The 16,128-nt window shown below is 43.2% G+C and overlaps 1 protein-coding gene across 1 annotated transcript in view; it reads left to right on the forward strand.

Moving 5' to 3' along the window:
- The window catches only part of KBTBD11 (kelch repeat and BTB domain containing 11), a 113,906-nt gene extending 98,600 nt beyond the window's left edge, over window positions 1-15,306 (forward strand). The window contains exon 2 of the mRNA XM_078647921.1: window positions 8,147-15,306. Within this exon, the coding sequence (XP_078504047.1) occupies window positions 9,176-11,200 (2,025 nt within the window). The 5' untranslated portion in view covers window positions 8,147-9,175 and the 3' untranslated portion in view covers window positions 11,201-15,306. The remainder of the gene's footprint in view (window positions 1-8,146) is intronic.
- The last annotated feature ends 822 nt before the right edge of the window (window positions 15,307-16,128 follow it).

A 16,128-nucleotide genomic window follows, 5' to 3' on the forward strand; every position in this document is an offset into this window, starting at 1 on the left:
TCAAGTCGAAATGCAATTGTGTGAGACCAACTGCCGGTATCAATGCTGGATAGAAGCCTAGACCTCTTTTGCCTTCAGACATCCTTATTGTCCTTGCGTGGTTTCTCATAACATTTTGCCTTCAGATCTCCTGTTTCTGCTGACTTCGTATTTGCTGGTCTTAGGATTCTGCGCACTTTACCGCTGCTAACCTAAAGTGCTTGTGCTGTCTCCCTTAAACTTGATAACAGTGGCTTATCCACAACTGGCATATTTAATTTACTTATACGTTGCCAGTAAGGTGCACTAAATGTGCCCAGAACCTGTAAATTAAATGCTACTAGTGGGCCTGCAGAACTGATTGTGCCACCAACTTAATTAGCCCTTTACACATTTCTCAGGCCAGCCATCAAAATGGTTTCTGGAAAAGTCAGGCTTAAAGATTTAGGGCCAGATGTACGATGAAACATTGCATTCGCAAACAGGTTTGTGACCCTTTTGTGCATGCAATTTTCCTCTAGGCCATGTACTAACACTATTTCGTCGGTCGCAAATATTTTGTGACTCGACTCGCTATTAGCAAGGGTCGTTACCTTCCTAATAGTGACTCACAAGCCATGTACGAATTTTTTGCGACCGCAATTGCGGTCGCAAAACACTCGCAATTTACTGCCCTCTTCAAGAGGGTGGTAAGGCAGTCGCAAATGGGAGGAGGTCCCCAGGGGACCCCTTCCCCTTTGCAAATGTTGAGAAAAATATTTTTAGGTGCAAGCAGCGGTCCCAGGGCCCACTACCTGCCCTTAAAAAATTCAACAAAATCGTTTCATTATTTTTTTTAAAAAATAGATCCAGTTTTCCTTTAAGAAAAACGAGCTGCATTTAATTAAACAAAAGCTGCTTTATTGAAAAGCAGTCCCAGACATGGAGGTCTGCTGATCCCAGCAGGCCACTATCCCTGGGAGGGCCATCCATTCCCAATGGGGTCGCAAATTGCGAGTGCCTCATTAATAGTCATGAGCCTCACATTTTGCGACTACATTGGGAATCGCAATCAGTGTCTTTGACACTGTTGGACATTGTAAATTGCGACTCGCAATCAAGCACAAAGTGCGAGTTGCAATTTACACTGGTCGTACATCTGAACCATAGTCTAGACTGATGGCTTGTGTTGCTATTTTTAATGAATGTGTTGTCATATTGAAAGCCAGATCTACATGGAGACAGACCATGATAGATGGTTGTTGGTATAGAGTAAGAAGGTAAGGACATGTCTCCTTTGGCTTTAAAATCATTTTTGCTCAATGCATTAGAATGTGAATTTTGACATTGCCCCTCTTTTTGACATAACATGTTCCTCTTCAAAACTTTGTAACATTGGGGTGTATGCAGAAGATGGGGGTGCTTATGGTAGTAGTTAATTTGAGTCTAGTACCATAGAAACACAGGGATTGAAAGAAACAGGTATATGGGGTTTGAAGGGACTCGTGTTAGGTAAAAATATGGCAAACATTGAACGTTAACCTGAATCTGGTACTAGTGCATTTATGGACGCATGAATCGTTCTTTTATTTTTTATTGTTAATTAACACTTGTGTCTCATGAATGTACTATGAACTGGTACTGGGGGATGTTGATGCTTGTATGATGATAATGAGTGAAGAGGGTAATTATGAAGGCTACTCATAGGCTGCTACATGGAAGAGGTAGTGAAGCATGGACATTGGTAATGAAAGTGGTTAAAAATTCTAATTCTGACAATGGGGGCTATGGATAAGAGAGGTGGGGATGCATGAAGGTTGACATTAGATACATTGTGTTGTAGATAGGAAATTCGTAGAGGTTGGTGCGGGTAGGTAAGCAGTGTGAATTGTAATGAGGATACTGGAGGAACGCAGCGATTTTGATATTCAAATCAGTATTAGGCGTTATTGAAGTACAGAGTCCAATAAAGGAGGACTGATAAGGAGGTGATGTATACATTCTGGCTGGCTGTGGGGCAGTAGCAATGTGGGTGTAGAATGTGGGTGGATGATGATATTGGGAACTGGTATTAGGGATATGTTGGCAGTAAACTGAGGCATGAAATTGGGACCTGTGACAATTGAAAGCTGGGTCTAAATGGAGACAAACCATGATAGATGGGGGTAGGTGTAGAGTGACCGGGTTAGCGTATTTCTCCTTTATTTTCCTATCGTTCTTACACTGTTTCGCCTTCTCATTAAATCACTCACACTCTCTCCCATTCCATCTCCTCTCCGAGTCCGTCCCTTCCACGCCCTTTTCCTTCACTCTATTCTCTGACTCTAGCTAGCCAGCTCTCTTTTCCATTCCTTCCATTTCAATTCCCAATTAACTTCCACTCCCTGTGTTTGTCTCACCTCCGTTTCCTTTTAGTACCCCTCACGTTTTCTATATCCACATACGCGTTCCCTCACTTTGGCTATTATTTGCCGCTCATGTTTTCCTTTGAGATTTTAGTTCCCTTATGTCAAATGCATGTAATGAATTCATTGTTGTTCTCAATTGCTTTCTTGTATGGTATTTGTGAAAGAAAAATAGGCCTGAATAGCCTACATACATCTGCTTTGTGACAACATCAGGTCTTTGCTTTCTTCATCTCCCTTTTTTTCTTACAAGTAATCTTCATCCTTATGCCAGCTCACCTACCCTCTTTCTTTCTGATCTTAACCTTTCCTCCCTCTTCACCCTTCATCGCCCCTCTTTCACCTCTTCCACTGCTCTGCTCACTGTTATCTCTCTGTATTCCCTTTCTCAATTTCTACTAATGCCTACTTCTTGTGTTCCTCAATTCCCTTGTTCACTCCCTCTTAAAATACATACATTCATATAACAGGTTCCCTTCTTTACTCACATCTTCCATCCTCCTTCAAAGATTTCTAGATAGACCACGATGCTGGTTATTACTTCAGTTATTTTTATTTTTTCAACTAGCTTTGGTACCTGCAGGTGTGTCTTTATAACTGAAAAAGAAAACCTTAAAGTAACATAATATGAAGAGCACAAAAAAGTATGCAAAATACATTGTACTGATTTGGTTAGAGTAGAGCTGTGATTGGGTGGGAGAAGGTTCTGAAAATGTGTTAGATTTGTTGACTGATCCTGATGATGGCTGAGAGATAGGATTAGGGGTATTTAGCAATGAAATATGGTGTTTCTGTAGGTACATGCCATAGAGCTGAATTTATTGTGTCATGTCACTAGTCTGTTGTAGGTAAGTTTGGTGTGTTCATGATATTTGCTTAATTAGGTTTATTCCACATTGTGCGAGTATGTGGTTGTCAGAGTGGCATGGGAGGCACCCTTATGTTTATCCTGTGTAAATGCTCAGTCCTATTGCTTACAAATGTTGATAGTGGGGACACTGGTAATAATTTTTGATGTGATGTTTTTGAGTTGTGTTGGTGATTCAATAGATATTAGCCTTTTGAGTTGTTTAGGCTTTTTCAGGTGCTGGAAAATCTATTCAAATACCAAGAAGTTCACATCATTTGCCTTCTTCATAATGGATCACCTGAAAAACTTTGTAGCGAGGTTTCCAATGACATTGGAGAAGGTGGTGCCACTGATTCAGTGGCCACCTTGGATTTTAAGAACCTTGCTTCTGGCTAGTGTTGTCTTGAATGTGTTTTGTCTTAGTTCTGGGTTATACATGAAAATGAGGAGATCTGTTGTGGTGAATTTCGTCTTTGTGCTAGTGTAGACATCAACTCAAAGGGTTTGTAGTTCAGATTTCATGATTCTGTTTTTTCAACTTTTTGTGCTTTTTTTTTATTTCAAAAGATTTTAATAGAAAATTTTGTATGTATAGTACAGATATAGTGAAGGCAATACTGGTGTCGTTATACGCCGTTGGGGTTACAGTAGGCATATCGTTGACATGATTGGTCACGTGTACATTAGATAGGCAATCATGACCTTGGCGTATGCTGCATTGGTGGTCTTATGTATTATCCTCGAAGGTAGGAAACGGAAGTGGGAAAAGAGAGAAAGGAAAAGAGGACGGGATGGGTAGCGCAGTCGTTAGCCGCCATACTTCCAGAGTATGCGATGTGAGGAGGCTGGGTGTGAGGCTGTGTGTGAGGGAACCGAGCCCCGTGACCTTCCTATGGAGGTTTGTGCGAGCCCAGATAGTTGTCCAAGGAGTGCCACATCTCGCCCTTTGGGGTGGGGTTGGATGAGTGTTTTGATGTTATGTTGTCCGCCCCTCTTAGGAACGTGATCTAATTGAGCCAACTTTTAAAGGTTGCCTTCCCTGTGTCTTTCCAGTTCGCTATGATAGTTTTAACAGCCGCTGTGAACAGGAGGTCGATCAGTTCGCTGTCGTCTTTGGACTGAATTTCTGGAGCCATGAAGGCGGCAACTACCCCTAGGAAGTCAGGTTGTAGTGAGTACCCCATTATGCTGTTTATATATTCTCTTATTTTACCCCAGAATATCTTGACCTTGGGGCAGTAAAAGATAAGGTGTGCTAGGCCCCCTTTTTGTTTATGACAATTCCAGCATAGGTCGCTATCACGGAGCCCGACAAACACCAGGCGTCCTGGGGTCCAGTACGCTTTGTGGAGGAGCCAGTATTTAGTTTCTGCTAAGGTTGGGGTGACTTTATTTTTGGCTACTGAGATCCACAGGCGAAGCTTTTCCTTCTCGCTCAAGCGCCTATTGTGTTGGGTTTCCCAGTATTCTAATGTTTTGTCGTTTAGTCTTGTCGTTACCGGGCACAGGAGTTTGTATAGGTGCGATGTTTGGTGGCCGATTTTGTTTAGGTGCGTCGTATATTGCAGAATGATATTATAGTTGTGGGGTGCAAAGTTGAGAAACTCTCTAGAGCTGAATCAAGACCCTGACGTCTTGGGTCCCCACTGTCTGTTTCAGCTCTAGAGTTATGGCTGGTGTGGGTGCAAAGCATCCCAGCTCATAGAACGAGAGGACGGCTTGAAAATGTCAGTCTGACAGTGACATTTGGTGATTTTGTAGTTGTACAATATAGAACTCTATAGTTCATGTTTCTTACACATTATTCCTGGCTCATTTTCTACTTATTGTTGACACGACTGGCACAGCTTTGCAGGCACTACATGACTGTCCAATAGGTCATCTGAGATTGAGTTATACTTTTAGGCCTCATTAGGGGTATTGAAAACACTATAAAAATACAAATTGAAATGCATTTGTCTTCATTGGGGGAATGATGGAGGGCCTGCTGCAAACCGGTCTGCTAAAAATCTGAACAGCGTTTGGCCATAAACTGCATTAAAAATGTTACAGTATCCATTCTAATTTGTAGGTCAAAAGCGCGGTCTTGTAGAATGGCTGCTGCTTTAAAAAGCGGTACAAAAGGGGGTGGTGATGGACGGAGCATCTGAACCAATCAAACACTCACACCCAGTCAAAAGATCTGGGTTTGATCCATCACCGTTCTTTAGCCCACTCTGCCACCCCAGTTCAGACATGGCTGTATGCAAATCAGTCTGACCCAGTGCCTCATGAGAACAGTCCAGCCCGAACTGCCAAGCCATGCCTTCACTGGACCGGAAACAAGCTTCCGAGGACCGGTTCCTGGCATTACAGCCGTCTTCAGCCCGGATTGCTTGAATCCAGTGGCAAAGTGAGCAAGGGACTCACGTCTGAGCATACCCTGCCACACTTGTGGCGGCCAAAGCGGTACAAAAGGGGGTGGTGATGGACGGAGCATCTGAACCAATCAAACACTCACACCCAGTCAAAAGATCTGGGTTTGATCCATCACTGTTCTTTAGCCCACTCTGCCACCCCAGTTCACACATGGCTATATGCAAATCAGTCTGACCCTGTGCCTCATGGGAACAGTCCAGCCCGAACTGCCAAGCCATGCCTTCCCTGGACCGGAAACAAGCTTCCGAGGACCGGTTTCTGGCATTACAGCCGTCTTCAGCCCGGCTTGCTTGAATCCAGTGGCAAAGTGAGCAAGGGACTCACGTCTGAGCATACCCTGCCACACTTGTGGCGGCCAAAGTGGTACTAAAGAGGGTGGTGATGGATGGAGCATCTGAACCAATCAAACACTCGCACCCAGTCAAAAGATCTGGGTTTGATCCATCAGCGTTCTTTAGCCCACTCTGCCACCCCAGTTCAGACATGGCTATATGCAAATCAGTCTGACCCTGTGCCTCATGGGAACAGTCCAGCCCGAACTGCCAAGCCATGCCTTCCCTGGACCGGAAACAAGCTTCCGAGGACCGGTTTCTGGCATTACAGCCATCTTCAGCCCGGCTTGCTTGAATCCAGTGGCAAAGTGAGCAAGGGACTCACGTCTGAGCTTACCCTGCCACACTTGTGGCGGCCAAAGCGGTACAAAAGGGGGTGGTGATGGACGAAGCATCTGAACCAATCAAACACTCACACCCAGTCAAAAGATCTGGGTTTGATCCATCAGCGTTTTTTAGCCCACTCTGCCACCCCAGTTCAGACATGGCTATATGCAAATCAGTCTGACCCTGTGCCTCATGGGAACAGTCCAGCCCGAACATCCAAGCCATGCCTTCCCTGGACCAGAAACAAGCTTCCGAGGACCGGTTTCTGGCATTACACCCATCTTCAGCCCGGCTTGCTTGAATCCAGTGGCAAAGTGAGCAAGGGACTCACGTCTGAGCATACCCTGCCACACTTGTGGCGGCCAAAGCGGTACAAAAGGGGGTGGTGATGGACGAAGCATCTGAACCAATCAAACACTCACACCCAGTCAAAAGATCTGGGTTTGATCCATCAGCGTTCTTTAGCCCACTCTGCCACCCCAGTTCAGACATGGCTATATGCAAATCAGTCTGACCCTGTGCCTCATGGGAACAGTCCAGCCCGAACATCCAAGCCATGCCTTCCCTGGACCAGAAACAAGCTTCCGAGGACCGGTTTCTGGCATTACAGCCGTCTTCAGCCTGGCTTGCTTGAATCCAGTGGCAAAGTGAGCAAGGGACTCACGTCTGAGCATACCCTGCCACACTTGTGACGGCCAAAGCGGTACAAATGGGGGTGGTAATGGACGGAGCATCTGAACCAATCAAACACTCACACCCAGTCAAAAGATCTGGGTTTGATCCGTCACCGTTCTTTAGCCCACTCTGCCACCCCAGTTCAGACTTGGCTATATGCAAATCAGTCTGACCCTGTGCCTCATTGGAACAGTCCAGCCCGAACTGCCAAGCCATGCCTTCCCTGGACCGGAAACAAGCTTCCGAGGTTCGGTTTCTGGCATTACAGCCGTCTTCAGCCTGGCTTGCTTGAATCCAGTGGCAAAGTGAGCAAGGGACTCACGTCTGAGCATACCCTGCCACCCTTGTGGCAGCCAATGCGGTACAAAAGGGGGTGGTGATGGACGCTTGATTCTGGTCCAGGGAAGACATGGCTTGGCAGTTCGGGCTGGACTGTTCCCATGAGGCACAGGGTCAGACTGATTTGCATATAGCCATGTCTGAACTGGGGTGGCAGAGTGGGCTAAAGAACGGTGATGGATTAAACCCAGATCTTTTGACTGGGTGTGAGTGTTTGATTGATTCAGATACTCCGTCCATCACCACCCCCTTTTGTACCGCTGCTTTAAAAAGGCACACATTTGACACTATCCTATCCATCTCTTTGCACGGCATAGTTTACCTCAAGGATTATAATCTCTAATTTGATTTGAGAAAATGAAAGAGAATGAGTCTATGGATTTAGTAAAATCAAACAGAAAATCGAAGTTAAATGTATGTGAACTTATAAAAAATTATTGATGGCAGTGCTATAATTAAGTTGTTTATGAATTCGAATGATTTCATAGTGATCAAAGCTGTATGTCCATATATTATTATTTTATTAATAGGTTACTGTATTGAGGTGAACATATAGTCATATGGAATATCTTTAATTTAAACGAAGCGCATATTAATATTCACGTCTTTGTATGTGTGTGCAGTATTAATGCTAAATACAAATATTTTTATGATGTATACATTTATAAAATAAAATAACTAAACAAATAAGTTGGTCTGTTGGCCAGTAAAACGATGGTCAACCAACCTTGAATTTAGGCAGTTGCATTATACAGACTGGCTAACGTATTATGTCTTTAGAACTATGAATGTGTCCTATTCGAAAATCAGACCGCTCATACGTTTTATTTCTTATTTTTCAGGAGGAATTTGGGGTACGTCATAATCCCCCCCTGCAATATTCGGAATGCCAACTTCTGAATAGATAAGAGTGGTGTCGTTTTCCCCCTGAAGAAGAAACTGAGTGTTGACCCGCACGACAAGTCATTTTTTTAAGCTTGAAGTCTAATATTTTACTGAGGCTTGCATGCTGCTTTGTAACCTGCCTCAAATCAGAGATTGCGAAACTGGCCCCTCCCACCTCTGCACACCGGACGAAAGGGAAATTACAGCATGGCTTCTGCGCCCTGTGCAGCAATGGAAAATAAACAGTCAAACCCGCCACAACCCGAGCAGTTGATGCCCAAATGCTAAAGGAAAGATAATTCCCGCTGCGAGGATATTTTGTATTAACTAGCAAGAGTTCAGTTTTCGTGTTTTCTGCAGAGAGACATTTCTTGTTTAATTTCCTCAGGGGAGGTTTCATGAGTCACGTTCAGGTTTTACGGAATCCTTTCTAAAAATTATACATTTCGCTGCTACTTGTAAAATGATCCAATAATCACGCTACTGGTGGTGCAAACAAAAAAAAAACAACCTCTCTGCAGTGATGGCGATATTAGACACTCGTCGTTGACAGTGGAGTCCACTATATTTTTTGTAGGTGTGCCCAAACCTGTGCCCTGCACAGTCGAGAGACGTCTGGTTGAAATATAATCCCCTGCACGGTTTGCGATCTTTGCGATTAATGGTGGGACTTTGACGGCTATGTGCGAGAACCGGAGCGATCACTGGGACACGTGTGACTAATAAAACAATCAGCATTCTGTAAAGAGAGCTGCGCCTGCAGATATGGAGCATGTTGACATAAAGTAGTTCAAAAGTTCAATGTTTAGAGCTGTTCTCTCTGCCACACGCCACACCCTTCTTTCAGAGGAGCGGATCAGTGACATGTCAGAAAATTGCATCGTGAAAAAAGTGACAGAAAAAAGAGAGCAAAGCCGCTAAAGCTGTCCGAGGTTAGTTTTGTTGTCAGAGCTATGTGCTGAGCCGAAGGCAGCAACGCGGAAGCCATGGAAAACTCGATGAATTTAGCCAACTATGAAGGTGTTGCTCACAGCAACGAGGGCCCATCGGCGCCTCTCCCAGTGGCGACATGTGACCTCGACTTTGTGCAGCCAGCGCTGGCCAGAGATGCTGGGAGCAGCCACAGCAGTTCCACCACCCTGCACTCCAGCTGCATGGACAGTCCCGAGTTCGAGGGGAACTTAGACTTTAGCAGCAATGGGGAACTGGGAGAGGAAGGAGAATTTCAGGTCCAGTCCCCTTGCAGCCTGGGCTCCTCACTCTGCTTCTCCACTGAGCCTCGGGAGGACAGTACTGGCACGGGAAGGTATGGTGGCCGAGTCGTTGAAAACCAGTGGGAGATTAATAATACCAGCACCAGCTCTGAACTGGGGAATGGCAGCTCCCCTCCTCTTGTTGCCAACTGTGCTCAGTCTGGAGCAGGGCAAAAGAGTGACAATCATGCTCGTCTGATGAGGGAAGATGATAAGATAAACACACAGCCGGGAGGAAAGGAAGACACGAAGTCATCAGACCACCTGGGCAATGGAAAAGTGTCAGTATCGGACTACTCAGCCGAGGGTACTCCAGATCTGGTGATTGAGGTGGCCGGGAAGAGAATCCAGGCTCATAAGCCTGTACTGGCTGAGAAGAGTGACTACTTTAGGGCACGCTCCTCCCGGGACATTCTCCGTATCAAGGGTCTGAGCTACACCACTCTGAAGCTGCTGATAGACTACATCTACACTTCACACCTAGAAGTGACTCTGGAGACAGTAGTAGAGGTGATTGCAGGTGCACAGTTTCTTCAGATGCCTTGTGCTGTGCAGTGTGCTACTGACAGCATGCGGGCACAGATCACTATTGCCAACTGCTACCAAATACTAAGCATAGCCAAGCGTCAGAGGTTGAGTGAACTCCGTGAAGCCACTTACCGCTTTATGAGTGACAACTTCCTGCAGGTGCTGCGTGATCCAGCAGTATATGGACGCCTGAGTGGGGCAGAGAGAGACCTTATCCTGCGGCGTAGGACAGAGGGACGAGAGCAGCGACTTCTGGTGGCAGAGATGAGTGATGCCTTTGAAAGGATGAACAGCTTTGGCAGTAGTAGACCCCAGAGCCGGGAAAGCAGCCGTCCGCAGAGCCCCGCCAGCACTGTCAGCACTTCCTCTACTGATGAGGAGAGTCGCTTCATCTATGTCTATAATGAGCAAACCAAGTCTTGGAGACCCCTCACCCAGATACCTGATGAAGCCAATGCCAAGGGTTGCAGTGCCTGTGTCCTCTATAACTACTTCTTCATTGCAGGTGGCATTCATGGCCAAGGGGAGCGAGCTAAACAGTCGGACAAGGTATTCTGCTATAACCCAGCCACTGGTGAATGGAGTCAGGTGCGCTCCCTCAGCCAGCCCCGCGCACAGCTCAAGCTTTTGGCCCTGGATGGATATCTCTATGCAGTGGGAGGTGAGTGCTTATTCACAGTGGAGCGATATGACCCACGCACTGACCGATGGACGTCAGTGGCCCCACTGCCTAAGGGAGCCTTTGCTGTGGCACATGAGGCCGTCACCTGTGCTGGAGAGATTTATGTCTCTGGGGGAACTCTCTTCTATCGGCTGCTGAGGTATGATCCACGTCGCAATGCCTGGGAGGAGTGTCCCTACAACAGCAGTCGACGGCGCTCTGCAGACATGGTGGCAGTTAAGGGCTTCATATACCGTTTTGACCTTGGCCGAAATGAGGGGGTCAATGTTTTCAAATATAATGCAGTGGCCAGAAGGTGGAGTGACTGCGCCTCACTGCGGCAAAGTGGGAAAGATAACCCAGAATGCAGTGGGATCTCCTTACTGCCTTTCCGCTGCACAGCATTGGGAAATGTCATCTACTGTGTGAACCGTTCTAGTGCAATGCGATTTTGCTTAGGTCCAGAATCCCGGGATGGGGGCTACACAGGCTCATTTGACTCCGAGTTAATTAAGCCACCCCCGGATGCAAAGGGGGTACTATTTCCATTTGCTCTCAGTTTACCATAGAAGATGGACAACAGGAGAGAGGACCACTCTTGAATTCCTTGCCCATTGGTCTTACCAAATGAAACATATTTATCTTGGTACATGACATATAAATGACAATAAGCGTAAGGGATGAATTTTCAGTTGTACATTTGTACCAACATTTCCCTGCTGGCTTCCATAAGCACTGGCACTGTTTTGACATCACAGGTTAGATCCAGTTGTGTAACTCAGATAAAAGGTGTCATACATGCTCCCATCCTTTGTATTGTATATTAATAGATTCATTCAACCTCTCTGCATTTGTACACTGCCAACAATTATGTGCAAACCTGAGCCCTGGGAGCAGCTGGGGCATCTACAGTTGCCACATTGCCCCTGATTGCATTATCGTCGCTGTCATTTGACTGTAGGGGCACCTCATTTGTATATGTGCTCCCCTGTGACGTTTAGTAAACCCTTCCAGTACACTTCTTTGTGAGGGTGATAGTGAACTTTGTCATTTTCTGATGAACATTAGATGGATTCAATAATGTATTTCGGATTTTTTTCTTGTCCACTGTTTCTACCCATACAGTTTGCTAAACTTCTCAATCTACAAGTCCAAAAATCCTATCACACGTTAACTTTGTCACCTTTCCTGCCTTCTTGAACCTGGGGAGAAGGCCGGGGCGGAACTCTCATGTTTGGATACTGCATCATCGTGGGTGCCACACTTTGGTCTGGCAATGTCTTATACTGAAGTATTATTATGGGCAATATGATGTGCCTTTGTTTACATTTATTAATGACGTAGAGAACTATGGGTTCTCTCTGCAGCATCTGTATCCTTTTACCAGCCTGTTGCATCTCCAGGCATAAGTCTTGCTGGTACTCAAGTTGTAGTTACAGGCAGCACAAACGTTTAGTTCTTGTAAAAAGGTGTAAAATATCCTTGCAACAATTCAAAAACGTGATATAGCCGCAAATCCTTTGCAAGAGGGCGTGTTTGCTTTGGTGGTATCTCTAATGCTAATCTTTGTCGTAACTGCAGCACGTAAAGCCATCTTGATGCAAATTTATCGGGCACGTTGATGTCTAACATCATGTTTAAGTGCTAGTGCACTGATAAATTATTGAATGCATGCTGAAATTGTTGACATGAAAAACATGAGAATTATTTTGTCTTTGCTGCAATGAGGATGGCTGACTGGTTCGGGACCAAGGGATGTGTAAAGAGCATGTACATTCCCCTGAAAAATGCTTAATAGCTTGCAGCAGAACATTATTTACGTATATGACTCTTTATGCTAGCACAATTAGGCTTTTCAGTGTGAAATACAGGGTTTCACTTTCTAGGCAATGCTCAATCGATTTCATAATTTCATAGCTAACTCTCAGCTATTTTCAATGCAATATGGGGTGAGTTTTGAATGTGTGTAGCAGAATTTTAATACAAATGGAAGGAAAACTGTGATACACAGATATCTTTCCACACATTCTGTTATGTCTAGTTGTATGAGTGTAAAACTTAGCAAACCCATAACAAGATATGCGCGATTGAATAGTGAAAGATCTGCCATTGGTATTTATTTAGTACTTATATTCTTATAACAAGCTTTCATTGGGAACTACCAATTTCAATTTTTTTTTTTACATAGAACACAATTCTCCATCTGTGCGGCTTAGCAGTTTAATATTTCCCAGAAATTAGGAAATTTGCTTTCAGAATCATACTGCAAGTAAAAGTTTCTTACATGCACCAAACTATAAAAAAACATGACTGCACGAGAATTAAGGTTGCCAAAGATCCCGACGACTCAATTTTTATAATTACCCTTTATAGCTAAAGATTGAAATATTTTGATACTGCTTTCCAGCTTTCATTTAGTATTGACCGCACCAGTAGGACTGGCACAAGTGTACACGAATTTTCCTTATGATTAATTAAAGACTCTCTGAACTCACTAGCAAAGACCAGGGTACTAGTTCCAGGAGAATACATTGAATCTATGTGCTGTGTCAGCACAATTTCATCAGCAATAGAGTTACTGATGATACATGAGTTAACAAGTTAATGTACCACTGTACACCATTTTTATTACTGATCGGGTTTTAAATATTCATGAGTTAAATACTGATTTTCAACACAGTGTCCATCGCAGACCTCTGTTTTTCCTGTAAAAGATGTCATTTTTTGCGAAAAATAATGCAGATATGAAGATTAACGGTGTTAGGACTTTATTTAAAGGGACGTTCATGCAACTTTTTTTATTTCATTGACTTTTCTCCCAGTCTCGATTTCTCTGTGCTCCCCTGTTAGCAGACCATGATCACTGGGGCTGCATATGTGCTTTAAGTTCATTCGAATGACTCAGATTTACTTGACGTAACTAAATTTATGCTCTCTGGTACACCCTGGGCCTTTGCAACTGTCAGAGCTTAGAGTAACAAAGTGATAGAAGAGGTGCCCGAGGTACTCGCTGGCAAGTGCTCAGAGCTGCATTCCAGACTTGTTTTTCGCCCACTGTGCCTCTCTAGACATAGATCACCCATATGCAAACCAGTCTTGGGCCTGCTCCTATAAGAGCAGTCCAAACCAAACTGCCATTCCAGGATGCCCCCAGACAGAAATGCAAGCAATCACGCACCAGCTTAATGGGTCTCATCAGTGATGTAGGGTGTTTGCAACACAAAATAAAGTATGGGACATTTTTCCACTCTATTTTTTGACTATTGGAAGTGTATATCATTGGGAAAGGTACAACATTGCACCTTAGAGTTGGAGGATTGGGATTTTTATGTTTTCATTTTAATTGTGACAACACAAGTACAGCAGAAGTTTATTAGAACGAGAATTGTAGGTTTGGTAAAGTATGTTGCAAATTTACATTCCTTGTTTAAGGTAGGCTTAATGTGTTTATGGATTAATTCTTAATTCAATTAGGGATGATAAGAAATCAGAGATAGACACAATGATTTATGCTAGAGAGATATATGTACTATAACGGTCAGTTGCAGTGCCCCAAGCCAACATCAAAATAATAATGTTACATTGGTGTGTTCTTCTCTGAATGTGCCGAATTTGTTGCTGTGGTAGTTGAGCTACAGCTAGCATGGTCAGAAATGCCAGAATATACTTTTATGGCTATTTTGTTAGCCCTTCAACTATATTGATTCAGTTCTCTATTTCATATATAAATTACTGTGAGAAACTAAAATTCAGCATCTTCAGTACACCTTAATGCTTGCACACAGAGATGTGTCGCAGAATAAAATATATTTAGTGTTGGTTGTTGGTACTAAGGCAGGGTTTTTACTAACTGCAGTTACTCTAGCTGCCCCAATGAAACTCACCATGAGGTAGGATAATAAAATGAATCAGTTGCCATCTAATTATTACCATTTTGCCCAGCTGGGGTGTGTCCAGTCCTTCGATTTATTTCTGAAGAATACTGACTTGAAATGTACTTTTAAGTTCACTAAATATCAACCGACCTTGTACAATTTTAGAGCTGTGTCGTATGTTTTTAGCAGAGCCTAGTGTAATTTAAAAACCTAGGTCCCTATTCCAAAACGTTTTTGGGTGCATAGGATGAATTTCTGTGCTTGATCAAATTATCTGCTAGCACTTGTTTTGACACCATTAATTATAAATCTTGCACCCTGGTATTAGAGCTTAGTGACATATGACCAACGATTTGCACTTACCTCATCTGCAGGTTCCGAAGGAGTCAATAACCACAAGCATTTGAACTTGCCCCCACAGATGACTAAAGTTCTTCTAATCCTTTTGGCGTTTCAAAGTGCTTGCCCTGTTCATAGGCATATTTTTGTACTGTGTAACAGTGAACTTTGTCTTCAAATGTTCCCATTCCTCTGAAATATTGTCAATGTTAGTTTAAGTTATCCAGAGCATTCCTTTGAATTTATGAAACTTCTGATGCTCACAGTTTCCACCTATATGTACATGTAAATAAATGCATACCGTTCTGTAAACATTGACAATCTGGTCCACTCTTCTACTGTAGCGTACTAGTTATGCCTTGAAACAATTGACTCACATTTGTTTTCTAACTTTCTGAAATTGCAATAGAGATGTGTTAGTGCCACTCATAGTCAAGATAAAACTATCACTTAACCAAGAAGGTAATAAGTAAGTCATTTATTTTTTGTTCAAGAATCTGTAGGACAAAATGTTGGTCAATACTGTTTGAATAAGTAATTCGCTAATTTTTAACTCCACATTTTCAGTGCCCATTACAATCAGTCATATGTAATACATTTGTCAGATAAAAGTTAGTTTAGGGCGACCCATTATGTATGTGCTTCTTATAGCTGAAAGGTGCCAAACAAATCTCTTTTTATCCAAGCAAAACATTTGGTGGTGTGGAAATTGATATTGATACTTTCTTTCTTCTTTTGTCCATCTTTGTTAGATAGTATATGTATGCACGTTGTATTGATTAAAATCTTCTAAATCAGGCGATATGTCAAGCACAGTTAAACACAGGTGCCATTATGAGTGAACTGTCCTGTCTGGTTTACAAGATTCATTCATTCACCAGGTAAATTCAGATGGACTAGCCCTGATTTTAAACACAATAAAAATATGAGATCTTGATTAGTCAATTCAAAATATCTTTATTCGATTGTTGTGTGCAATCATAAAAGTACAAATAGATTACAAATATACAATTTAAAAAGAAAATATAAAAAATACAATAATTCATTGGATTCATAAGCAGAACAATTACATTTTAAAGTGCAGTTACAATTATAAATACATTTGTAAAGTGCAGTTATGTAGTCGTACGTTTCCTGATAGTCATCACGTTCCTTAGGTACAAAGCTGTTGTCGCTATAGATACATGATTATCTAGCGCTTGCATGCTAATCATCGCCGCACGGCAATGACGAAATCCTAAAACTCTTAAGAATGGCAATAGGCCAATTTTCCTCAATTCATG

Source organism: Lissotriton helveticus, chromosome 6 (genome assembly GCF_964261635.1).
Source record: "Lissotriton helveticus chromosome 6, aLisHel1.1, whole genome shotgun sequence".
NCBI classification, from domain to species: domain Eukaryota; kingdom Metazoa; phylum Chordata; class Amphibia; order Caudata; family Salamandridae; genus Lissotriton; species Lissotriton helveticus.